The sequence below is a fragment of the Hylobates moloch genome, unplaced genomic scaffold, assembly GCF_009828535.3.
Source record: "Hylobates moloch isolate HMO894 unplaced genomic scaffold, HMol_V3 SCAFFOLD_6, whole genome shotgun sequence".
Lineage (NCBI taxonomy): Eukaryota > Metazoa > Chordata > Mammalia > Primates > Hylobatidae > Hylobates > Hylobates moloch.
The window spans coordinates 53,275,450-53,302,022 of record NW_026652281.1 but is presented as its reverse complement, the minus strand read 5'-3'; the positions used below and the strand labels follow the sequence as shown (position 1 = coordinate 53,302,022).

General features: G+C 34.8%; 1 protein-coding gene across 4 annotated transcripts in view; it reads right to left on the bottom strand.

Annotated features, from left to right (window-relative positions):
• The window catches only part of MCTP1 (multiple C2 and transmembrane domain containing 1), a 591,691-nt gene that overhangs the window by 223,439 nt on the left and 341,679 nt on the right, over window positions 1–26,573 (bottom strand). For 3 of the 4 annotated variants that reach the window (XM_058440711.1, XM_032156816.2, XM_058440710.1), the window contains exons 3-6: window positions 25,600–25,742; window positions 16,459–16,538; window positions 14,225–14,336; window positions 6,078–6,116 (exon numbers count right to left, since the gene is read on the bottom strand). In XM_058440711.1, coding sequence (XP_058296694.1) covers window positions 6,078–6,116; window positions 14,225–14,336; window positions 16,459–16,538; window positions 25,600–25,742 — 374 coding nt within the window. The remainder of the gene's footprint in view (window positions 1–6,077; window positions 6,117–14,224; window positions 14,337–16,458; window positions 16,539–25,599; window positions 25,743–26,573) is intronic. The other variant, XM_032156817.2, reaches the window with a different exon arrangement.

Here is a 26,573-nt window from a genome sequence, read left to right as displayed (position 1 = left end):
AAAGTAGTAAGATGCATTGGGAATATCTTATTTGTTTCTATTTTTGCCTCTAAAAATCTAATACACACTAAGAAAATTTCTCCTCAAAGATAAAAAAATCTAATTATGAATCTAAATATTAACCAGATTTTAGAATAAAAAATCTAGAAAATAAATACTTTTTTTCACAGGGAAATAACACTAAAGGACAGTTTATTTTTTTCTAACAAATGCATATAATGTGATTTTTTTCAGCCTTCTATATAAATCATAGAAATCTTTAAAGTCTTTTTCATCAGGTGGAATAACGATTAGTCAACAAGCTTTTATTAAAAGCGATATTTTAAAATTAGTCTTAATGTGTACAGAGCTTTAAACATAACACATACTATTATAAACTCAAAACCTTCACAAATTGATTTGAAATTGTGAAGCCTGATATTCAAATGTAAGAGTCAAGTCAGCTAGTATTCCTGATTACAAAAGCATGCTTTCATAGGAACTCAATTTCCTTTATCAATACTATTTTGGCCACTTAAGAGATTAAAAAATAAATAAATACACAAAGAAATCATTTATATAAACTTTCCTGGTCAGATTGCAATCACTGTTCCTCAAAACAATGGCTCTTGGATGCTTCCATCCTAACAATAAAGATGCCTCATATTGACTAAGCTTATCAATTGTTATGTTAACCAGGGCTTTGGAGCCAGGATCCTGACAAAATTATAAATCGTTTCACTGTATACATTTAGGGTCCCTTAAGACCAGCAAATCTCCTCCCAGTTCCACTCAATTTAATAACTAACTGTCTGTTTGTCTATCCATCCATCCATTCATTCATCCTTCCATCTATCTTGTTAAATTAAAAGGCCATGTAATCTGCACAGCAGCCCTTAGTTCTGTTATCCTGGAACCCAGTTATATTAGTTCTCCCCCTTTAATTGGTCCAGGAAAAATCTTAAGAAACTGGCCGACTCACTTGGTAACACATGCCACCAATGTGAAGGCCACTCAGTGACCACACAATAAACATCCTAGACCTGAAACACAAGCATTGTGGAATCCATCTTCTCATTGAGATTACATTTTGTCCTTTCACTTTGTACCAACTCATCCAGATCTGCTCCAGAAGAACCCACAACATTTAGAAAAGCCAACAAGAGCAGTCAAATAAATGTAATGCCACATTTATTGTCACAGCAAATCCCTGTAGCTATGAATTACAATACATAAAAATTATATTTTACGCCTTTGGGGAAATATTGTCAAAATAGCAAGGAAAAACCATCTCAACATAAAATTTATTTATGGCTCCATGTATTTTGTGGGGCTAATGAAATATCTACTGACATTATCTGTTTTAAATAAACTTAACTACAAATTTCAGGACTTTGGTTAGGTGGGGTCAAAATATACTCTTTGATAATAGGAATACTCACTGCTATTTACCATTTGTTCATTGTTGCATTTTGGAATCTCAGAAGTCTTGCTTATGAGGTTGATTTTATAACATTTCCAAATAATACAGATTTGGGAGTACAGACAATGGCAAAGTAGAAGTCTTTTAAATAATTTTATGTTTACTTCAAAAACACCAAGCATTTACTTTTTTTCAAAGACATATGCATAATGACTAGAAATAGGGCACCCGAGAAAAGCCATTTTGGTCACTCATAGTTGAGAAAGTCTATGACCAAGAGTTTTCATTTTTGCCACTTTAAAAAAATTGCCTATTTATTATCAGGATATAAATTTTTTGTGGAAAGAACTTGATAATTGCTAAATAATGACTTTTTTCATCATATCTAGCTGACTGTGTGAGATACTTAAAGATGTGTTAATCTGTTTCTCCACCGTTAGTTAAATTAAAGCACTTAGAGTTTTCGCTGATGCATTTTTAATGTGTCATCCAAGGTGTCAGGTTTAACTACTACGCCCTGCAGACTTACGGAGTTGAAAGTGTTCTCTAGTTTAAATTAACGATTTCCTTGCCAAAAGTCTTATTAAAAATTGCTTCATTCAACCAATGAATAAAGTGTTTTATAGTTCATTAAAATTATGCTAAGTGGTTATAATAAAATCTTTATAAAAAGATGTATTATTAAAAAAAGATATCAGCTGTCAAGTAACCGAAGATATGATAATCAGACACCATCACAGTAGTCTGTATTATATTATTCAAAGGATGAACTTTTCTGAAAGAAAAACAATTCTAAACTCTTATTGTCGAGAATATGAATTGCAATGTGTATGTTTTTATATCATCACAATAATATTTCTCATATAATTGAAGTAATTTATTGAAAGCACATAAGTTTATTATTATCTCACCTTTACCCATTGGTAAATTCATTATTCTAGGTTAAAACACACACACACACACATACACACACACACACAATGCAATGTAAAACAATAACTGCTTATTGTTTGATAGAGCCAATTATTTCATTACATTTTTCCATTTTTGGCTTGGCCCCACAAAATGTATTCACAAAATACATATAAATCATCTCTTTTGAGTTCATGAAACTTTCTTGATGAATAATTTAACCTTAGAATAAATTATCAGTGATAAGCTTCTTCTAAAGAATAAAATATTGCAATAATCCAAAGCACTACCATTTCTCTGCTAAAGCACATTTTGTCACGTAAGTGTAACTCTTTGACCTGGATAATTCTTCTCCTGTTGCCCAAGTTTAGGGAGACATCAGTCCCTTTCTTCTTAAAATAACGTAATTCTATAACAGCTGAGTGTGGGGCAGAATTCAAAATGTGCATAATAGAAAGTGTGCTTGTGGGAAACCAGAATGAGTCTTTTAAAGGATGGTTCTGTCTCTAGAAGAGGCAGTATTATGGAATTTATACCTATATACTTGTTTATATGCCATTCAAATATAATGCATATTTTATACATTCTTGTTTTTCAGAGGTAAGTTTAGATGCATTTTTTTCCTATGTATTACTAAGTGGTAATACAATTACCTGCCCCCTCCAAAAAAAAAAAAAAAGTTAGTCCTGAACAGCAATTAGTATCTCCCTGTCCTCAAGCTGGTGATTCTTCTTTTGATTTCAATAGTTAAATACAACCCCACATTATGTGAGTGCCACAAGTAATAAGATTTCCATTGAAAGAGCCTATTATTAGCAGAAGCATGGTTACAAAAATAGGTAAAGAAATTTCATCATAGAAAATCAAGATGATGAAAATGACGAGTAGATGCTTAAGGAACAGGAAATTCCATGAGCTGATTCACATTGTAGAGCGGGGAGACAGGCGTATTTAAAAGAACGACAACCGTGTCGATTTAGCCTTTCTTCCTCTGTAGTTACATCATCTCTGAAAGAAACCAAGTAAAGGAAGAAAAGCTCCATACTGGAGAGAATTTCTCACAACACTGGCTATCTTTAAGTCTTTGCTACAAAATTTACACTTCATAGATTATCTATTCACCATTGACACTCAAAGACAGGCTGCAGGCCAAAGCCCTGCCATGGAGATGCGGGAGACCTCATTCTGTAAATCAAGATTCCAAAGAAGAAAATGATCTGTGTTTTTATGAAAAATTTACCTTTGAATTTGAACATAGTTATATCATATATGAAATACCCATATTTAAATGTAATGCAAATAAAATTACACCCTATTTCCAAAAATAAAAAATGAAAAATCTGTACTCAGACAAGAATTTTTAAGAAGATTGAAATATTTAGAAAATGATGCATTTTCATAAAACAGTAACATAGTAAAACCTAGAAAACTACACAGTATAGTCCCTTACCCCGTTAGTTTTCCAGGAAGCACAATTTACTGGACGAAAAGATTCAGGGAGCAGTTTCAACGTAGCAGAGTGTGTGAAGGAAGGTGGACTAGCTAGTAATTGAAATGTCAAACTTTCCCCCGATTTTGAATTTAAAATTATGCTCTTGTAACACTAATATGGATGAATATGGCAAATGTTTTAGGGCACAGTAAAAAATCTGAATGAATTAGCAGGTGTTCAGTATATTCTCACAGAAGAGAAAACCAAATGAGTTAACCGATTTTACTTCACTTAGTATTCAATATCCCCATTAAATTTTTCAAAGTTGAAAATCCCTTAGGCTAAAACCCAAAAGCTTATGTTAACACTGTACTAAATATAATCTGCCAAGTACTCAAACGAGTGCTGTTAGAAATAGGAATTCTGTATCTTCAGTTGGAAGCTTGAAAAATGTATCCGTTTGAATGTATAAATGGATTGCTAATAATGAATATAAACTCCAAGAATTTTAGATATAAAAACAGTAGAGGATAGATGTTTATTATTCACTTTAAATTTTCTGTATATGGAACAAGAATATGTGATATATTTTTACTTAATTTATGTTTAAAATTATATTTACGTTTAAACATACATTTATCTTTTTTTTTTTTTTTTTTTTTTGGAGACAGAGTCTCACTCTGTTGCCCAGACTGGAGTGAAATGGCATGATCTCTGTTCACTGCAACCTCCGCCTCCAGGGTTTAAGCGATTCTCCTGCCTCAGCCTCCCTAGCAGCTGGGATTACAGGCATGTGCCACCATGCCTGGCTAATTTTTGTACTTTTAGTAGAGACAGGGTTTCACCATGTTGGCCAGGCTGGTCTCGAACTTCTGACCTCAAGTAATCCACCCACCTCGACCTCCCAAAGGGCTGGGATTACAAGCGTGAGCCACTGTGCGTGGCAGAATCTTCATTTCTATTCTTTCTTTTATACAATAAAACGGATTATTCCCATTAATTAATACTAAATATTATATAATATCCTGCTCTAGCATTACATGTTAAATATATCTGAAAGAGAGAATATTGTTACATATTGATGGGTTGTCATGTTTTTTACACAAATATATCCAATTATATGAATTTAAAAATATATACACTTTTAATACAACAATAACTTTAAAGTATAATTATAAAGGAAAAAGAGTAATACAAATATGAACAATGCAAATATTTCTTCAAAACATCTTGAAACTTTATTTTGATTGGTAAAAATCACAGTGAACATTAAGTTAGAAATATTCAGCAACCTTCCTTAATAAGCCTTTTTCATTTTATTAAAATAATAAAGGTGATTTTTAATGGGAGCCCTGACTTTTTTGTGAGCCAAATTATTCTTTGGTTATTAATGCCATTAATGCCATAAGAATTAGGAAGAAAATGTACAGTAAGAGATACTTGTTCAAACAGATTAACTCATTACCATAAATATAAAAACATTTTGATATATATTAATTCACAGTAATAAAAATGACAAAATTAAAGGAAAGCTTAGGTAAAAGCATGATTCAATCAGAATGGAAGGAAAAAGATTGTCATGTTCCAGGGTCTAAAAAAATTAGTCACTATTAAAAAGGAATACTGACTCTAAGTAGACATTTCAGCAGATGAGATTTTTACAAGTAAAATCCTTTTGATTTATTTCAAGGTATATTCATATAAAAGTTGTTTCATCTTGATATCTATCTGTGTCCAACAGTGGCAGCATCACTGAACAAATTAAATGCTTAGTTTATATTTTGCATATCTTACAAGTTGCAAAACAGCCAGGGCTTAGTAAGTTACAGGAACCATAAACTCCTCTCACTTTATTTCTTAAAGTGAGAAGAGACAATGGGGAAAAATTGTTCTTATTGTATACTCTAAAGATGTAATGACACAGGAATTTCTGAGTTTAGAAAGCCTCATACTCAATTTTCTGTGACCCCCCAAAATAAAATAAATTGTGTGAATATTTCTTCTGTCTGGAGTTGTCCCTCCCCTAGCCTCATCATTTTATTCCTGGCACAGAGCAATTTTCTAGACCCTGTTGCATATATAGTTGAGACCAGATGCTGAGAATGATGTTGAGAAGTGACCAGAGAATAGTGAAAGGATGATTTGAAGCTATTGATCAGTGTGATTTCTGTTTAAAAAACATCACATGGTTTGCTTAAATTTATGGGGAAAAGTAATAATCGAATAGTATGAAATCTGGTAGCATACTTTGAAGAGATGAGAGAGATCTGGGAAAGCAGATGATAGTTCTTCTCAACAAGAAAAGCTGAAAGATCACAAGCTAAGAATTACCTTACTTGATCTTTTCCAACTCTTCCTCATTAGCATTGTCTGTAAATAAAATAAAGCATTTTCATTATCTTTTCACTCAAGAACAGAATAGGGCAGCCAGTTGTTTTTTAGCGGAAACATTTATTAGCCCTTGAAACAGCGAACAGTTCCTGCAGCAATTATACAACACAAAACTTGTTTGTCACACACACACAACTAGAGAAACAACTTTAACATTCCAGCAGTCTTTCTGGTGAGAGTTCATTTGGTTTATTCCTTTGTGGAAAAAAAAAAAAAAAAAAGGAACAGTATTGGGATGCCTTTATTGACTGAAAAAAACACGTTGACTCTCATAATTTCCAATGGCTCATTTTGGTGATGGAGGTTGAGGGTGTACAGGACTTGATCAGGTATATAATAATTTTTCTCTTCAAACACACTTAAAATCTTGTGCTTTGATGGCATCGTAGAACTGTCTCTGCTTCCAGTTAATCTTTAACTACATAAGGGTCTACACATGCTTTCAATTAAAAACAAATGCTGCCTACTGTGATGGCTACTAGTGCATTTTCCTGCTAAATGTTTAGTGAAAGCATATCCTTTAAACTAGTTAGTTTATGTCATACTAAGAAATATGTACGGCCAAAAGTTTTAATTAAGGTTCTAGAGCTTTGTAACGCATCCCCAAGATCACTAATCTCTTGAATAAACTAAATCATAAAAGCCCAACGATTTTTTTTTGTTTCCTCTCTTCACTTTAAAAAATTTCTCAATGAACACTGAAGTATTAACCTTCCTGATTAACCTCTTTCCCCTCTCTTTGCTTTACTATTATCTTTAAGGCAGATGAAGTGGAGAATAGGAAATATTCAGGGCAAGGAATATAGCTTAAAGTGCTTGTGCCATATTTATGTATCAGGGAAATGCACTTTAAGAACTGTATCTCTTTCAGGAGGATTCACCATAAAAAAGAACCATGTCAGAAACTACTCATGGATTAGAATAACACAAAAATGAAAATATTTTTAATATAAGATGAGGGCAACCTTTAACCTAAACCACAAGAATGAATTTAGACATTCTAGGGTAAAAACTAAGACTAGCAGAACACTTTCAAAGATAATTATATGTTCCTCTTTTCTATAGGGAATGGTCGTATAGGGTATATTTTCTCTACATATAGTCTTTGTTAAATGTTGACCAAAACATAAAAGAATAATAGATTTCCTAAGGTTACAATGATTCCTCATCACCCCTCCTTTTTTTTTTTTAAAGTCAGGAATCTGCAAAGCACTGTTATCAAATACTATTATAGAAATACTTCATGTTTTCAAAGTACTAAATGTCCAGTTCATTTTGAAGCAACAAATCCCAGCATTGGGTTATAGAGGTGGCCATCTAGGGGGACATGTACTAAATCTTTATTTTTGATGTTAAATGATTTATTATTATCAGTATCATCATCATCATCACTACTTCCTCCATCATCACCAAAAGGCAACTGGAAACCAAATACTTAAGTGGTATGTTATATTTACAAATCTGCCCCATAAGAATTGGATAATAAATGCTCAACTTTCTCACCAAGCAGAGTTTCAATGGACAAAGAATGGTATATCCTAGAGACAATACTTTGAGTCAAATCAATCAAGAATAATTAAGATACATAAAAAGTACAATCTACAATTCATGGTCATTTATCATCATTATCTAGCATCTAAGAATTTTATAATATAAAATTCCATTATATAAGATATGTTATGCTATGTAAAAGCGCCTTAGAACATTAGAAAGAGTGAAATCTCATGGCAACACTAGTCAATATTACAAGGATTCCACAAAGTCACATCCCCTGACTCACAAGCACCACATAAAATTAACCTTCTATAGTAAACAAAATATAGGACCAGTATTTGTCCTGTCTCTCAAAATCAGCTTTACAAGCAGGCTGCATGGTTTTATTTTTCAGATTGAGAAACTGATACAATAAAAAGTCAGTGATTACCCTAAGTATAAGTAGGAAAGATTTAGCAGTTATGAGAACCCATTCATTATTTTCCTAATTCAGTATCTAAAGTTCTATTACTATATCCAGTGACTCTCAAAATGACCCTAGATTTTATAACATTTCTGCCTCTTGAGCCAAATCTACTAGCAAAGCAATGGGTTTAAGTATCTCACTTCCAAGTCCCTTTTTCTTTTTGGTAGTTGAGTTAAGGTCGATTCAATAAAACTCAAAACAGTAGAAAAATCAAAAAGAAAATTAATTTAATAGATATACTATTAATAATGTTCTCTTTGCTATCTGTGAGACATGTTAGAGAAGAAAGATTGGGGATTGTTAAAGATAGAAGATGAAGCAAATTATAGAAAAATAAGATTTTTTTTTTGCTCTATGATCTTAACTTCAGCTGAGAAACATATGAATTAATTTTTGAAAGGATTATTACCTGATATTATTATAGTACAATTCAAATTCTTCATTAGCAGCTCAACTTCCTTGAAGCCAGTAAAAGGAATGAAGTAGCATAAAAATATGGCTTGTGATAGAGCTGCAGAAGTAATTGTTTTTAAAAGACGCCACAATCTCAATCCACTTTTTAATTTTTATCTTTTGTTGAAGTGTCTTTTTAGGCAATTATATAACTACTGTACATATAAAGAAATCACAGAATAATTAGATACAATAGTAACATACATCTTGTAAAGCATACATATATCAACTTTTTGTAGGTAGATATTTCTTCAAATGTTGGCTGTGTAATAATTCCAAAGAATATCAAAACTAACCCAAGATAAAGAGGTTTTTTTTTTTTTTACTCATCAAAGGCCAACTAAGATCATTCATATGTTTCTTTGAATTTTCTATTTTTTAGCCTTAGGGAAGCAATTTGTAGGTCTAGGTTATTTAAGAGAGCGTGTAACACAAATTAACTCACTTTTATTTCACAAATTCTCCAATGAAGAAAGTTGTGGATTGAACTCTGCTAGAAAAAGAGCCAGAAAGAACTCAAACACACTATCAGACAAATTGCCATATATAGGACACACATATATGCACTACACACTTTTACAGGTTCAAAAATAGGACATGCAATCAAAACAGAAGTGACAATTGTGCCATGCAACTCATCAGCATGCCCCCCATGGAGGTTTTGGTTTCTTGTACACACAATGCTGGAAACTTAAAATGTATGTGTATATATATATATATATATATCTTCACATCTGGGAATTTTTTTTTAAAGACTCAATCATGACCTCAATGGAGAAGATTTTGATATGGCACCTATGAAATACAAATTGCTGCAATTAGACACTGAATATTTTAGAGGCTTTAGTAGATTCAGTAGGCTGATAGGTTTTTCAACTCATTCTTCACTTTTACTGATTTCTAGAACTGGCAATCCACACAAGGAGAAATCATCCCAACTGCATAATTCATGGAACGTATTGTTACTATTAACAGTGCATAAAAAACTCACAAGATGACTGTTTTAGAAATCTTACCACTTTGCAATGCTAAGGACTCTGTACTTCCAGTTATTCATTTCTTTCTACCTTGGCATAGCATTTTATTCACATTAACGTTCTATTTCCTATTTGATTGTTAGGATTTATCTGTAAAAGGCTCTTGAAACACATCTCTTTCATTCTCCATTTTTAATACATATAAAATATTTAGCAAAGTTTTATCAACACAGGCATAAGAATAAACATGCAGTTTTTGAACTAACATCTTCAGTGCTGAAAGCTTGAAATAAATTATTTCTGAGTTAGTATCAAAGAGAACAGATCTCTTGTAATTTTGCTCTGTGAGGGTCAATGTAAAATGTGCCTTTATTCCTTTCTTACATAATTCTACTTTTCTGGGGATTGTGAAGCATTCAGTAACTGATTTCTGGTTTGCTGCATTTTTAGCTTAAATTTCTCTAAATAAAATTTGTTTCTGAATAATTTGTGAAAGTTCAGCATGCCATTTTTACAGCTGCAGTATGTTTTTTAGATATCTAAAAATTTAACTTGAAGATACATTGGATCTCTGATTTTTAACCAAGAAACTTCAGATGTAGCCCAGAGAATTTATTAAGCTGATACTTGACATGTTACAGAATGAAGAAAATACAGTGATGGGTTTATAATTTATTGTCATCATTAGAATTCCGTGGGAAGAGCAATAAGGCTTGATTTCAAGCAGATTATCATTAATATACTAATTTTAAGAACTTACAAAAGAAAATTAAATCATTATTTAATCATGAGTCGATTTTGTTTGTGACAACCTCAGGGATTTGAATATTGAGGTAAGAAAAAAACCATATACCTTCCCTTGGTCTTTTGAAGTCATCATTAGGAAGACTTTATGTATTATATATATCTATTTCCCCTTGTATGAGTGATAGGATGTAGGATGGAGGTGAGGTGAACTATAGGCATATTTCAGGTACACAAGTAATACTGAAGAAAGCCTGGACTTGAGAGAAGGTGAACTGAGAAGGAGTTTGTATGGCTGGGACAGAAGTTACAGTGAGGGAACATACATTGCTTGTTGGACAGCCTTAAAGTTTCTCACCAGGAGTTTCAATTTAATTAGAGAAATAGCCACAAGTCACTGAACACTTAGAAGAAGAAGAATGAGGAAGTTATAAAGCCTAGTATAATGCTTAGTAGATGATCAATAAGTATTTTGTTTTATAGAGATGCCTACAAATGGTTCTTATTTAGAGTTTCAAAACCTAATAACCAGTATTGGTAAATATAAGAACCAGTTCTAGAGAGCTTAATAAAATAGTTATAGAACTGCAATGTAGGACAAACACAGAAGAAAAGCCAATTTACATGTGTTTTTGGGCATTTTCATAATGTAGAGCATATGTTTAGAAACCCAGATACAAATCTAGGACATCAGAATAGCTAGGATACTGAATCCCAGCAGAATTTCCAATGGGGGAATCTTTCTCCCCTCCCTCCTTTCTCCCCTCTCCACTGGCCCCACTTGCTTCTCTACAACCAAGCCCATGCCTCAGCTATTGATTGTACCCACGAGGATGAGACAGGATAGCCACACTGGTCACTCTTCTCTCTGCCTCCTCAGGGGTGACCGAGGTCAGGACAGGAAGTACAAGGATGTTCACTAGCCAGAGGCTGGCTCTGAACAGACTTGATCACTGTGCCTTTTCTAAGCCCTGGTTGAGCCACTTGCTTCTCTGACGAAGAAAGAAGCCATAAGAGAGTCAATAACAGGATAGGAGGGGAGAAGACACTATTTCCTTCTTAATGCAGCAGAGTGCATGCAATGCTCTCTGGAACTTTGAAAGAAGAGGGCATGAAGTCAGGCAATGAATGCAAAAAAACTTTTTGAGATGAAAAATACCTTTGGAAGGATTTTTTCCAAAAAATCTGGGGTAGTCAAAGGGATTTGAGCCAAGAAAATAGCATGAGGATTTCAGGAGGAAGTTTTTGTGTTAAGGGTGAATGTGGCTGAAGAGATACGATGAAGAGAAAGGAAAAGGAGGAAAAGAAGATGAAGAAAACCATATTTTTGATGTATAACTGCTTTCATGTAACCCACCTACTTTCTTCTTTATTTGTGTTTGATAACTTACTGATGATCAGCTCCCAGGCACTGTAATATTTTTAGGTAATTTTTACATTTTAAAAATAAGTTTGAGCAACCATGGAGATTGAAGGATTTTTGCAAGGATTCTTGAAGAAAAAATAATGTTGGAAACTATTTTGCCTGTGTTGACATATATTTCTGTGTAATTTAGAACAACTCAGCAGCTTTATCGTAAGGTCTCCTGATATTAACTTGCTCCCTCAAACCCTGAGTCTGATGTTAGAGTATTTAATAAACATCCCTTTAATGTAAAAATTCAGCTGACTATACATTATCAAATCACCCAAATCACCACAATCGGTGCTATATCATTCCAATCTCTAGGAATATTGCAAGTTTAGATGGTCTGGGAATACACAGGATCTCAGGCACTTAGGTATCTGGATTTATGAAGTGCTGTCCTTCATTAAAATAACAAAGAACACCAGCATAAGAATATTCTATCACCAAGTCTTGTTGATTTTTACCTCCTATAGGTAAACCTACCAATTTCCCTCCATCTCTACCTCTGACAATTCTAATCCAAACCTCCATCATCTTTCACCTGGATTTTTGCCATGGCCTCCTAATTGGTCTCCAGGTATCCATTCTTACCCCTTCAATATGCTTTCTACAAAGCAACCACAGAGATATTTTCAAAAGGCAAATATGATTCTACTGCTTTCGATTTACAGATCTTTCAATGGCTCTCCACAGTTTTTTGGGGAAAGCCCCAAACCTTAACGTGGTCAATGAGTTCTATACAGTCTGGACATTGTCCTTCCGCCCCAGTGTTGTTATGCACTCTGATCACCCACGCTGTCTTTGCTTCCACCTTCTCTCTAAACTCCAGTAGTTTTTCAATTCTTGAAATGCAACATGGTTCCTCTTGTCACATGGCCTTCGTGTGTGTTGTCTCCTCTGCTTTAAATACCTCCTCTCTTTCTTGTTTTTGCTTTATTAAGGCCTATTTTACACTTCATATCTCAGGTCTTATTTGACTTCCTTAGAGAATCCTTAACCCCTGGCTAGTAAAAATTTTCCTATATTTGCTCTTTCAGCAATATGTACCTCTTTTTCACAACATTTAAAACAGTTGTTTCCATCAGTGACTAATTGATTCCTGGGTTCTCCACTAGGTCTAAGTTCTATTGTATCCTAAGGGTCTAGCACAGGAACTGGCTTAAAGTAGGTTCTTGGTGAATACTAGAATCATTTGAATAAAACACAAAATGAACATTTACAATTGATTCCGATGTATGGATTAGCCAGATTGGTTACACTTCTTGGCTTGTGCTGAGTGAAATAATGTCTTCTGAAGTAGTGACTTCTAAGATGACGAGCTTTCATTTCTAAATACTTTTTGCAAAAATTGTTTCTCACCCACCCCTCTGCACAAGGTGCATGTGCACACATACATACATAATTTTACCAAGCTAAGTTATCACACTAGGTATTATTGTCTGGTAATTCTTATTTAAAAAGAAAAATTTCTTCCTCAGTGAATGAAGTATGGATACTTAACCCAATTTAGCAAATATTATATGTAAACATATGTGTTCATCATTAAATTTCTAAAAAGGATGGAGAGAAATACTTCTTGAAAGGGTGAATTTTTCAATGAGTTTAAAGTATTTCCAAATTTGAAGTTGTAATTCACTATTTTTACCTACAGTCTAGGGGAAAACGCCAACAATACCTTTCCAGTAGGCAATCTATAACCAATTTTAATCATGCATTATTTTAGGACAGCAATACATACATTGCTGAAATAGAGTATTTGGACTTGCCTAAAAAAATTATGTCTGCAAATAAAATGTGTTATAATCAGAGCTAGTTAGAGTAGTTCCCAGGCACATGGAAGCACACTGAGTCTAATAAATAATCTCTGGCAAGTTGTGACAGAAAGTATACTAGCAAGCATACTGATGTGGGTCAAGCCTGATATTTTTTAATGTCACTTCAACTGTGGGGGAGTAATTGGCTCCTCCGTGTCCCTTGTCAGTTTCTCATAGCAGCATGGTGTGCAAGGACGTACAGACAGCTAGTGCTGAAAAATGGGTAATATCAATATGGAAGCCCATCAAGAAGATGAAAAGTACTCACTTATCATTCACTAAACAAATACCAGAAAGCAGAAACTCTGTTATAATTTCACCTCATTTTCTCTGTTATGGTACACCTGACAATAAAATCAAAACAGCAGGGTCTGGATACCTTAATGTGGAATTCCAAGTATTCAATTCACTAATAAAGGTATTCCCCAAATGAATACTAATATTTGCCTATAATATAGCATGTCTGAAATTGAGAAATAAAATGAAAATTCAAATCTGTTTCTTATTTACAACAAGAGGTTCTGATCTGGAGGGTGGAATAGGAAATTAGAGTTGAAAAGATACAATAAGCATGAATGAGCAATACCTAGGATACTCACAGAAACAAAGAACAGGGCATATTTTCATAGGCAGCTTCTCTTTATTACTATCTCTGGGTCCAAAGAAAGGCTTGCAACTTTCGAACAAGAGAGAGCAAGAAAGAGCTCCTACTAGGCTGTGGGGGAACTTACCACATCCCTGGACTCTCCTTCTTTAGGGGTAAGGATGACTGAGAGCAAAATGATTCCAAGATCATGGTCAGGATAATGAGGATCTTTCAGAGTAAGGGTCACATCTGTGGGCCTGTGATAGAAAATATTTAGATTTTGAACAGTCATTAAATGAATAAGCCAAATATATTTTTATTAATGCTTTATTATTTTAAGATAAAAAGCAATTTTGTCTTCCTTTACTTTCTTGGGACAATTTTTGTTATTAAAATATTATCAGTGTATTAAGTTATCCAATAAACTGCGAGTAGATCTGAATTCACCAGATGAATTTCTGCTTTCTAAACCCATGAAGGTTCCAGAAAGTGGTTGAAAAGGCCAAGAAACTACAACCCTATTAAGAAGCCTATCAGTCTCCTTTCTATGCTTTCTAAATCCACAGAGAGTAGTACCATACATATACACAAGTATGTGTGTGTGTGTGTGTATACACACACACACACACGCAAATATATATATATATACACACACACATATACATACACACATATATACACTAAATACACATATGGGGTTACAGTCTGATTTAGTTCATTTTCATGTAATGATTACATACAAAAATTAATAGAAAAAACTTCATTACATTTTTTAATGATTACATGATAAAGATATGAGAACATTTATGACTGCCTTATGATGTATTATTCTTTCAGAGATACCTCAACGTATTACATAGTATAATAACATAAATATTTATATGGCTACAATTATTATCACTTTTTCTATACCCAGAGACTACTGATTTATATTTAGAATAAAACAGCATACACAAATACATTACTTTAAAAAGTAGTAATTAGATGTTTATGTGGTTTTGAGGAGAGGGAATTGCTAGTAAAATACATAAAATACGTTATGTGGCAAAATACACACCAAATGCTCATGTATAAATAATCTTTTAATTTTTGAAATTATTCCAAATTCTCCCCATTTAAAATTATTTTTCACCGATGATTTATCTTTAATAGGAAACAAGATAAATTTACGCTTTGGGATTAAGTCTAGTCACTTACATATCCTTATGCAGAGGTCTAAGAGAAAGTACCTGTGAGGTTTACAGAAGATCAGTACAGTCTATTCTAGATTGAGCTCGGTTTTCATGATAATAGACTCCATGTAACACCACTTAGGGCACTTCCTACAGCGGCAGGGAGGTGTGAACCTGTGCTAGGCTATAGGCTGGAATGAAGGACTTACAGAAAAAGTATGGGAAAGGCTGCTCTTTTGTCCAGTCCGAGGCAACAATGACTACTGGAAGACCAATAAGCCATTGTGCTCAAACTAAGTTGATTGTAATGCATAAGTGAGTTCTACACTTTATATTTCTCTAGTCATCTACATTTACAGAAATAGAAAGTAGTGATCTGGCTCATTACTCTGCTTTCCTGTTTCCCACCATACCTAGGGCATGATATAACATGATCATCCAAAACAGCCAGGAATTCCTTCTCCTTAAAACCATCAAAGAAGGTTTCTCAGCTTCCTTTGCAACCTATTTCAGCATGCATAATCTTTTCTAATGGTACTTTTTTATTCTATAGTACAAATCAATTCTTAGTTCCTATGTTGAAATTCACTTTGAAAAATATAAACCCATTATTAGGTGTAAGGAATGATTAATATTAGTAACAACAGTAACTTTGCAACTAGGGAAGCAGTGATAAGTAATGTAACTGAGCAAATACAACCAACCTGCCTCCACCTTAGGAGCACTCCTTGGTAATCCGGCAATGGCAAAATCAGATTCTACCATGGCTCAAGTGACAAGAGAGTTGCTGTTTCTGAAGCAAAATGCACACACTGTATTTTTTATATATAGTAGTCCAATTCTTAATAATTATGACTAACATGCATAATCTTTTTTTATGCACCATTAAAACCATATAGGCAATATGAAAGGAAGGAATGTCTCTTTTATCTCTCGATTCGTAGTGCTTAGCACAGTACTGGGTAGGTATCCAAGAGCCGGTAGGTATCCAAGAAGTTTTCGGTTGAAAAGTTTTGAATGAGGTAGTCAGGGAAGATGCTATTATTTCCATTGGGTAAGTGAGGAAGATGGATTTGAGAAAGGCTGACTAGCATGAAGGCTCACCACTATAAATGACAGAACTAGACCCCAGATCAGCTGACATTTTCTGTTACACAAGCCCACTGCATGACAAGGGGTGGTGATATTACAACAGTTCAAAAGTTACCTGTTTAACTCCAATTGTGTCAGATCCAGAAAGGCTGAGCCCATAAAGTCATCCTGTAGTCCAAAATCATAGTCAAATACCTGAGAAGCCAAAGAGAAAAAGCCCTGTTATAAATATCTCCAATAGAAGATTTATGTGATAATGTCTTGGTCATAAAATGTTGGTTGTCTATGTCACCAAAAGCATACTAATATTTGTATCTTAAAATAATTGTTTTTGTACTTTGGAATATTAGAGTCTCATAAAACACTTAAAGAAAGTTACATTTTATTTTTTACTTAATATTACTGATTATATCAAATAGAACTTTAAGGTAGATGTAACATAATCAAATAAAGTAAATCTTCAAAAACGTGGGAAAAAGTATAGAATTCAACAAGTATGTCTTTCATATTGGGCTATGGTTGATGAGAATATGATTCCAATACCTTCACTTTTTTAGGCCATTAAAGATAAATTTTGTGATATGGGACAATGCCACTTTAAACATACAAATAAGTAAAAAGATACTATGATTAATGTATTTTATAAAGTTATACTAAGGTTAAGTTAAAATAAAGTTTTATTGTCACAAACAATTACTGGGGGATAATACTAATATATCTAACAACATAAAAACTAAAATGAAAATAAAAGAAAGAGATAATGCGTTTCTTCCTTTTGTCAATACTCTCTATCCAGTATCTTCTCTGTGTTTTGTGTGGTTCTTATTCACTCTATGGTAAGTAAGACAGAAAATGTCTCTGACCTCTTGGATTCTACATGGAGGGTCTGAGATGGCCTATAAATACCTAAATACAGTTCAGTTATAAGTGCTATGGAGCAAATAAATGTCTAAGAGGTGTGTAGGGAGCTGCTATTTTAGATGAGGAGACCAGGAACTCCTCTCTGAGGAAGGATATTTGTGTAGACACCCAAATAATGGGAAGGAGTACACTATGCTAGTAAGAGCAAGAGCCCTCCGGTTGAAGGAAACGGCAAGCCCAGGAGAGGGACTGATGTGTTTCACACATCACTTGTGATCAGCAAGAAACCAGTGGGGTTGAAACAAATGGAGAGAGACAGAGAAGGGAAGGATGCCGGAGGGATAGTTCAGAGCTAGATCAGTTAAGGCCATTTCCAAAGGATGCTAAGTAAATGGGAACTGGCTAACTTCCATCCATCTATTAATTTTGTCACTCATTCATCCCCTCAGCCAATATTGACTAAGTACTTATTATGTGCCAGGCAATATGCTAGGAACTGAGTAAACAGTGGTAAGCAAAACTGCCATTCTCAACGCTTACAGTTTAGTGAGGGAGACAGACGTTAAACAAGGAAGTGCGTAGATGATATGCGGTTACAAATTCTGATAGGTGTTTTAAGGAAAAGGAGAGAGAGCGAAGAGAAAGTAAGGAAGTAAGTAAGGAAGATCAGGGAAACCCTTTACGATGAAAAAAAAAAATGCTACCAGATGAAATTTAGAGCTGTCACTTCCTGACCTTTTCAGGTAGAAAACATTTGTATTGAACACTGGAGTAATTGAGCATAACCAGATAGATCTGCTCTTGAATGGATGACCCAGGCCTTTGGTTGCTCCAGGATGTGAGAATCCATGAAGCTGAATCAACAGCCCAGCACTCCTATGTTCAATTCTTGGCACAACAGTTAGAAAGCTCAAAGCAGAGCGGCCCTGAATCAGTTGCTCTTTTTTTTTCTTTTTCTTTTTTTCTGTATTACAGGTGTACTTCAATTTAAGAAAATTTAATATGTAAAAAATTGATACTTAAATAAAAAGATAAATACTTTGCATTACAAAAGGATTCTTAGATTTGAAGAGTCACATGGGGATTTATTTAAGTAATAAGCTCCCCTAATGCCTTTTAAATTATTCAATTTGCAGTCATTTGATTTACATACAACCTTTCAAGAATGCATTTATTGTAGAAAGCTCAGCACTCCTGCAATAAATATTCTCCTTGATCAATTACGCTTCTGAGCTTTAGTCATCTGCTCAGTGGTATAGCACATGCATGTACGACACATCTTATGCAACTGACATCTCTGTATTTGCAAGTGGCTGCAGCAGCGTATTTTACAACACACAATTTACACCAAAACATTGGAGAAATTTCTCTTGTGGAATCTCATCTAATTATATCATCCTTAGGCTTAAAATCTTGGGGGAGAATATAGGTGGCATATAATCAGTGTGATCACCTGAGGTTCACCCACACACATGAGGTTGAGAGCTGTGAATCCAGTGAATTTATTAGTGCAGACAGCCCAACTGGGCGATTCAACATCCAACGTCTTTTCACTCTCATAGTGAGAGTCTTTCCTATTATCCTAATGCTAGATGTCTACTTTAACTCTCAATTCCTATTAATCTGCAAAGGCATAAACATGGGAAGAAAAGGAAACACTAGAATCCATGCATTAATGAAATTATTAGCTATGCTGCTTGGTTCCAAGCTCTATACACTATTTGTCAGAGGGAGCATTGCTCTAAGTGAGCTTCAGAAATACAGAGCATAGCAGAGATATAAAATAGGAAAAGGTACTCCCGCTGCACTAACAACAAGCACAGTTAATGCTTATTAATGTTTATTCAATATTTACTAGGCACAACCTGGTTAACAAGGTATTGTTGTTTCTATTTTTCAGATAATGAATCTAAAGCTGAAAAAACACATGTTATTTTCTCCCCAAATCCTAGGGCTAGGAAGACACAAGATTCAAATCTTGTTGTACTGAGTGTCATAAACAGAGTGTGTTTAAATTTCACGAATATGTCTTAGGCACCCACTCTAAGAGAAGCATTGAGAATTAAAACATGAATGATTTAGATGAGATCCTTGCTTTCATGGAGCCTTCACACCATTAGTTGGAAACATTAGGTAACAGGTAGAAGTTGCTTGGGACTTGATAACACCTTCTGCATTCTCAAGTGACTTTAGAACAAGAAATATTTAATTTTAAACGACAAATTCACCTTACTGTTTACTAAAAATCCATTGGGAAGTGTATCAGTTAAAATGCTTTTGTTTTTGTTTTTAATAGAAAACAACTCAACTGGCTTCAATTTCTAGCTCAAATGACTAAATAAACGTCTATAGGTAATTATGGCTTCTGGGAAGTTTTAATTTGGCAGTTCAAATGATTAATGCATTTATTAATTCATTTGTTTGAAAAATATTTGGTGAGCACCCACAATGTTCCAGGTACTGTTCTTGGCATTTGAAATATAGCAGTGATCAAAACAGTCAAAGTCTTTCATTTCTTGGAGCTTACATATGGGGTGGGGAGAGACAGACAATAAAGAAATACATATGCCAAGTAGTAGGGATAAGTGCTAAGGAGAAAAATATTTCAGAGTACTGGAGTGATGGGACCTACTATTTATACATGATGTTCAGAAAGGACAATGAGATTGGGAGGTATTTCCCCATGATGGGAAAAGTGTGTTTCATAATGAGGGAATAGGAAAGTGCATTCCATGATGCGGAAAGTGTCTTCCGCGAGGGGGGAACAGGAAGTGGAAAGGCCCTGAGGAAACTGGCCAGGGGCCAGTGAGGCTGAAAGTAGTAAGCAAGAGAAGAGTGCTGGAACATTAGTTCAGGCTTAGGCCATGGGGCCTACCATCATATTTTAAAGTCTGGGAGAAGGATCCAGAGAGGAGACTGAGAAGGAACAGCTACTGAGAGAGCAGGAAAACCAGGAGAGTGGCATCCTGAAAACAAACTGCAGAAAGAATGTTAAGATGGAGGAAGTAGTTAACTGTATCAAAGGTAAATGATATAGCCTAATCCCATTTCTGCCCCTCCAGTTCTCATCAGAGCTTCCTCATCATTACTGCCTCAGTAGCTGCCCCAGGATGCTAATGGCCTGCCAGGAGGTCCAGAGTGGCATGCTTCTTTACTCAAGTCTAGTGGGGAAGCGTGAGCTGCTTTGTCCCAACATTCCCAGCAAAGTACTGAATCCATTCCAGATGGGCCAGCTCATATCACGTGCCTAATTATTGGCCAAATATATGGAAGTGGCTTAATGGCTAGCATAGGTTGCCTTTTATTTTAAAGGCAATGGTGAAGTCAGTGTCCATGGAACCATATGGATCTTCAAAGAGAAAAATTGGGAGCCCATAGAAAAGGTAAAAAGAGATAACACGTTGGGAAAATCCTCAACTAATATCCCTAACAGAGAACCCAAACTAGGGTTCTTATGATGGCTCCAGGTGCCATGATGAAGATGTGATTGCAGATTTCATTTTCCCGAGACTCAATAACTTCACATGTTCTTTGCCCACAATCCAAAAGCAAGTATAGTCATGCTTTTTTGTTTGTTTCATTGCTGATTTTGTTTTGGTCCAAAATAGTGGAAATTCTTGATTCATGCATTTAGGAAGTGTTTGTGAATCATGTGAAACAAAACATCTGAGATAATACAAACATCTTACTATGGAATACTTTGGTTTGGGTGCTCTATGGTTTATGGCTGGAAACGTATTTCCATTCCAACTACTCATTTATTTCCATTTAAATGTCCAGAAAAGTGGCTCCCTACCTCTGCCTCAGAATAACCTATTGAGGTGTTTTAAAAATACAGAAGCTTGGATTCTACTTCAGAGGTCCCGAATCAGAGTCTCAGCAAGTGAAACTTGGACCTCCAGATTCTTTAAACCTTTATGAATAACTTTGGTGTACAACCAGGGATGAGAATCATTGGTATATGACATTTTTAAGTGTCCTTATAAGCTACTGAGAAATAATTTTGGACAGGACAGTAATGTGGTCCTTAACTTAAACAAAGCTTAAAGTAACATTTTCAACTTTAACTCTTAAGCTTGGATAGAAACGAATTATTTAAGGAAATGTCCAATTTGTTAAAATGACCGTCTTAGAAACAGTCATGTGGTCCCATACAATTATTTTTCTAACCTATCACAATGTTTCTATTTTTTAGAAGAGTGCTCCCAATTAATACTCCGATCTCCAACTCATGATTAGGCCAAACAAACAATTTACATAAATATATTCCCCTTTATGTTACTTTTATCTCTTCTCCTGTAATTCTGGCATTCACTGTGAACCTGGGATAATAGTGTCAGTGAAATAACAATGGAGAATTTGAATTCAACTGAAATGGGTGCCAAATTTATCCTATTATCTAAGATGTGTGTTGGAGCATCACTATGAATACAGGGCAGACTAACGTGGCTCCTGTCTCAATTAAAAGCACTGCATTTTAACTCCCAGCTGCTATTCTTATTATATATAGATTTTACAGCTAATTCTCCAAACCTTGTTCTTACCTGCACAGAATATGCTCTTTTCATTAAAATTAAAAGTTACATAAATTCCAACCAATTGCAAAGAATATTTTTATTTTGTGTAGTTTTTTTTAAAATGACAGTTCTAAGATTTTGTTTTAAATAAAATGTTTTTACTAGAAATGGTACAAGCACTTCAACTTGAGTGCACTTTTATAACCTTGGCTCAGAACTGAATTTTGTTTTCCTTGGTAATTTTTACATTGATAGAAATCAGATTACAGGGTACTGATGGACTTCTTTTTCCTCTGACTATAGATAGGAGGGTCGTATACTTAATGTGTTCTAACTATCTAGTTCACAGGTGCATTTTCATACTCTCAGTCACTACAGAATTGATTAGTCCCTAAGAAATCTTTTGGGCAAGATTAATAATCTGTTGTGGAGGATGTGGGCATCATATCACAACTGAGTCAGTCAAACACACAGGCCTGCATAGAGACAATAAAAATGATGCAATTTTTATGAAATTCTAATAACTTCAAATATTATTTCCACCAAGGTACCTTATTTGATTCTTCCCCCAAGATGAAGCAAAAAATGGAACACAAATAATGGAAAAAATAAAGCAAAAAGTTAGAGATTTTCTTCCAAAAAAAGCCCTAGGCATTTTACAGAAAATGAAAATCAACTGAAAAAAATAGGAAAGCATTTAAAAAGTATATTTAATACTTTTAAAATATTATAAAGTATCGTATATAATAAAGTAACATCATTTTATATGTGCACTGGTATCTCAGAGACTTGCATGATTTCTGTTTAACTTAATTGTCTTTCTCATGTAGAAATGTAAAAAGTGACAATGTAAAAATGTAAGTAAAGTATAAAAATATTTAAAAGTAACTGTGTATCCTCTTCTGTATGGTAGAAGTTAAACTGTGGCTACATAATCTTATATATTGAAAGTTCAAGGTGATTTAAAAAAATCCCAACAACCTTTGGGCTTGCTTTCTTAGCTTCTTTACTCATTGTGTGTCATTAACCAAGCCTTCTGGCCTGCATACAGTGTTGCTGTCTTCATTTACAGTATATGCACATTTATAGTATATGTATGTGTACTGTATATATGTAGACTATATATATATGTATGTCTCTATACATACATATGTGTATATATGTATGTCTCTATACATACATATGTGTATATATGTATGTCTCTATACATACATATGTGTATATATGTATGTCTCTATACATATACACATCTATACTGTATATTTATACATATACATACATACATGTATATTCTTGCTCTCAAGTCAAGACCATTTCGGCCACAATTTAACAAATTTTGGCCGGGCGCAGTAGCTCGCGCCTGTAATCCCAACACTTTGGGAGGCTGAGAAGGGCGGATCACGAGGTCAGGAGATCGAGACCATCCCAGCTAACATGGTGAAACTCCTTCTCTACCAAAAAATACAAAAAATTAGCCGGGCGAGGTGGTGGGCGCCTGTAGTCCCAGCTACTCGGGAGGCTGAGGCAGGAGAATGGCGTGAACTCAGGAGGCGGAGCTTGCAGTGAGCCAAGATTGTGCCACTGCACTCCAGCCTGGGTACAGAGCGAGACTCTGTCTCAAAAAAAAAAAAATTATTTTGTATAAATTTATGGGGTACAAGTACAGTTGTGTTACATGTGTAGATTGTGCACAGCAGTCAAGTCAGGACTTTCAGAGTATCCATCATCTGAGTAACATACATTGCACCCATTAAGGAATTTTTCATCATCTAGCCCCTTGCTACCCCCTCATCCTTCCAACTGTCCAGTGTTTATCATTCCACTGTCTGTGTCCATGTGTGCACATTAGGTAGCTCCCACTTATAAGTCAGAATACCACCATTCTTTTTTTGTGTACTTCAGCTTTTTGTTTATTTCTTTTTGAGCCTAGTAAGACATTCCTTTTGAAAAATGCATTCTGCATTTGGATTTCTGTATAGATGAATACTTATTCTTGAGCACAAGAGAATAACAAAAGCACCTGACCAATATCTAATATAATTTGAGGAAATTCATATGTAACCCTTTCAAAGAGAGGACAGTCACATGGTTCTTTCATGGAGTAATATCCCACAAATGAAGGATAGATCCAAAGTAGAATTAAAAATAAACTTCTTTCTTCTCATGATTTTTCACTTCAGCAACATTAATGAGATCCAAACAGCCTGTTGCTGTCCTTATTAATACCTGCTTTCTTTCCTGACCATTTTCTTCATACCTGCCATTGCTCTAACTCATGTCTTCTGATCTCCCACCTCCCCACCCCAGAAATAATACTTCCTTCACAGCCCACTTGTCTTTTCCTTATTCCTTTTTCATTGCCTATCTCAGCTCTTTATTATAAGGATAATTCCTTTTTTTCTCATGTGGATATTTCTTTCTCTCTAGAAGTGAGCAGCAGGGAAGAAACATCTCTGACCACAAAGGTCTTCCCTTTTGTGGGAGAAGGGTTGGCTACACACACTCTCATATTAACATCATTGTGCCATCCCATATTACGTAGTTAAAGACAGTTCAAAAACACTATTTAAGGCCGGGCACGGTGGCTCATGCCTATAATCCCAGCACTTTGGGAGGCCGAGGAGCGCAGATCACTTGAGGCCAGGAGTTCAAGACCAGCCTGGCCAGCATGGTGAAATGCCGTCTTTGCTAAAAATACAAAAAATAACTAGGCATGGTGGTGGGTACCTGTAATCCCAGCTACTGAGGAGGCTGAGGCAAGGGAATGGCTTGAACCCAAGAGATGAACGTTGCAGTGAGCCAAGATCGTGCCACTGCACTCCAGCCTGGGCAACAGAGTGAGACTCTGTTGCCAAAAAAAAAAAAAAAAAAAAATGCTATTGAATTGATTTTCTTTAGCCAATGTCCAATGGAGACAATTTATTATGCAAGTGTATGTCTATTTGCCCCATAATGACTTATAGAAAATTAACTGTATACTTAGGAGATTCTCTTTTCAATCTTCTTATAAACTATCCTCTTATAATTTCAGTAACAACTTGATTATTTCTTGTTCCTTTCTGTGGAGGAAAGAAACAACTAGAGGTAATACAATGATGATATGAGGGGAAGAAGTATGCCTAGTGATTGCTGAAAGATGAGATTTCTGGCTCATGTGCCAGTAGTAACAACTTAGGGAAAAGGGTGGGATATGTGCTGTTGTGGTAAAAGTAGAAAAAGGTCTGGTCACTGAATGAACAGTCAGAGCCTAGGAGCAAAAAAGAATATAAGTACCTAGAGATGTAAATTAAAGAAAAGCTGGGCATGAAAATAAAACAAGGAATAGGGCTCAGAATCGGAACTAGGTTGTAACTCCTCAAGTTCTTCTCTTTCTTTTAATTACATCAAATGAGAGGAAAGACTCCCCACCCCCACCCCACCATTTTTGATAATCTAATAGAGATAGGAATTTTTCTCCCCCATCACCTTCACCCTTCTCATGCTCCAAGTAAAGCATTTTGCTTGCAGCCAGAAATGGCAGATCTTAAATAATACAATTTTTAAACAGAAAGACTGGGTTCTGTGTAAGTTCTCCTTTCTGTTAGCTTATACGGAAACTTGTTTTCATATGCTCCCAAAGTGCACTAAATCAGTTGGCAATCCCAAGCACGAGGGATACACTTCATAATCCTTCTAAATGACTGGCAAGAGAACTGTCCTGGAGAAGAATGCTCCTGCTAGCTCCTCCTTCCCTCTATCTCACTTCTATCATATTATCAATAGATTAGAGTGGTGAACAGCAGAACACATCTCTCATCAGACAAAGAAACATGATAAAACTCAGTAAATAGGGATTTCCACATTAGTTTCTATCAGGAAAAAACAAATAAATGGCTCACCTTTATATACAATGGCTCCCTAAGATGATCAACCAGAACACAAGCTTTTTCTTCCCACACAGGGTTGAGGTTCTTGTGTATTATCTTACTTCTAAAAACTTCTTTTCCTCCGATTTTAAACTTCACATATGGATCACTCGTCCCTGTCAAATAGATACAGATTGATCCATGTTAATCATGCCTTGGTTTGGAAGCAAGATAACCACTCATGAAAACAACAAAAAGTATTTAAAGGAAGAAAAGTTAAATGAAAATTACCTATGCAAAAATAAGAGGTAAGTGTTTTCTTATGAATTTTTTATTATATACTGAAGTGATAAATAATAATAATAATTATTATTTCATCTTCTGATCTTAATCCTGTAACCTTGTCCTGGTAGTTAAAAACAGTCTATTCCAGCAATCCCACTAGTGGACATCTACCCAAAGGAAAAGAAATCATTTTATCAAAAAGATACCTGACTCAAATATTTATCACAGCACTTTCCACAGTAGCAAAGACATGGAATCAACAGACTATTGGGCTAAAATGTGATATATATATATATATATATATGCATGCCATGGAATACTACTCAGCCATAAGAAAGAAATCATGTCTTTAGCAGCAACATGGATGGAACTGGGCTATTACTGTAAGTGAAAGGACTCACAGAAAGAAAGTCAAAAACAACATGTTCTCTTTTACAAGTGGGAGCTAAATAATTGGTACACATGAAGACAAAGAATGGAAAAATAGACACCGGAGATTCCAAAAGGTAGGAGGATGGGAGAGGGGCGAAGAATGAAATGCCACCTATTTGGTACAATGTATATGACTTGGGTGATGGGTATTCTAAAAGCCCAGACTTTGCCACTATGTGGTACATCCATGTAACACAACTGTACTTGTCTCCCTAAATCTATTTTTTAAAACCACACTCTATTGGACGTTGAATGTGTAAATTTAATTAAAGTTATAAATCATAGAGATT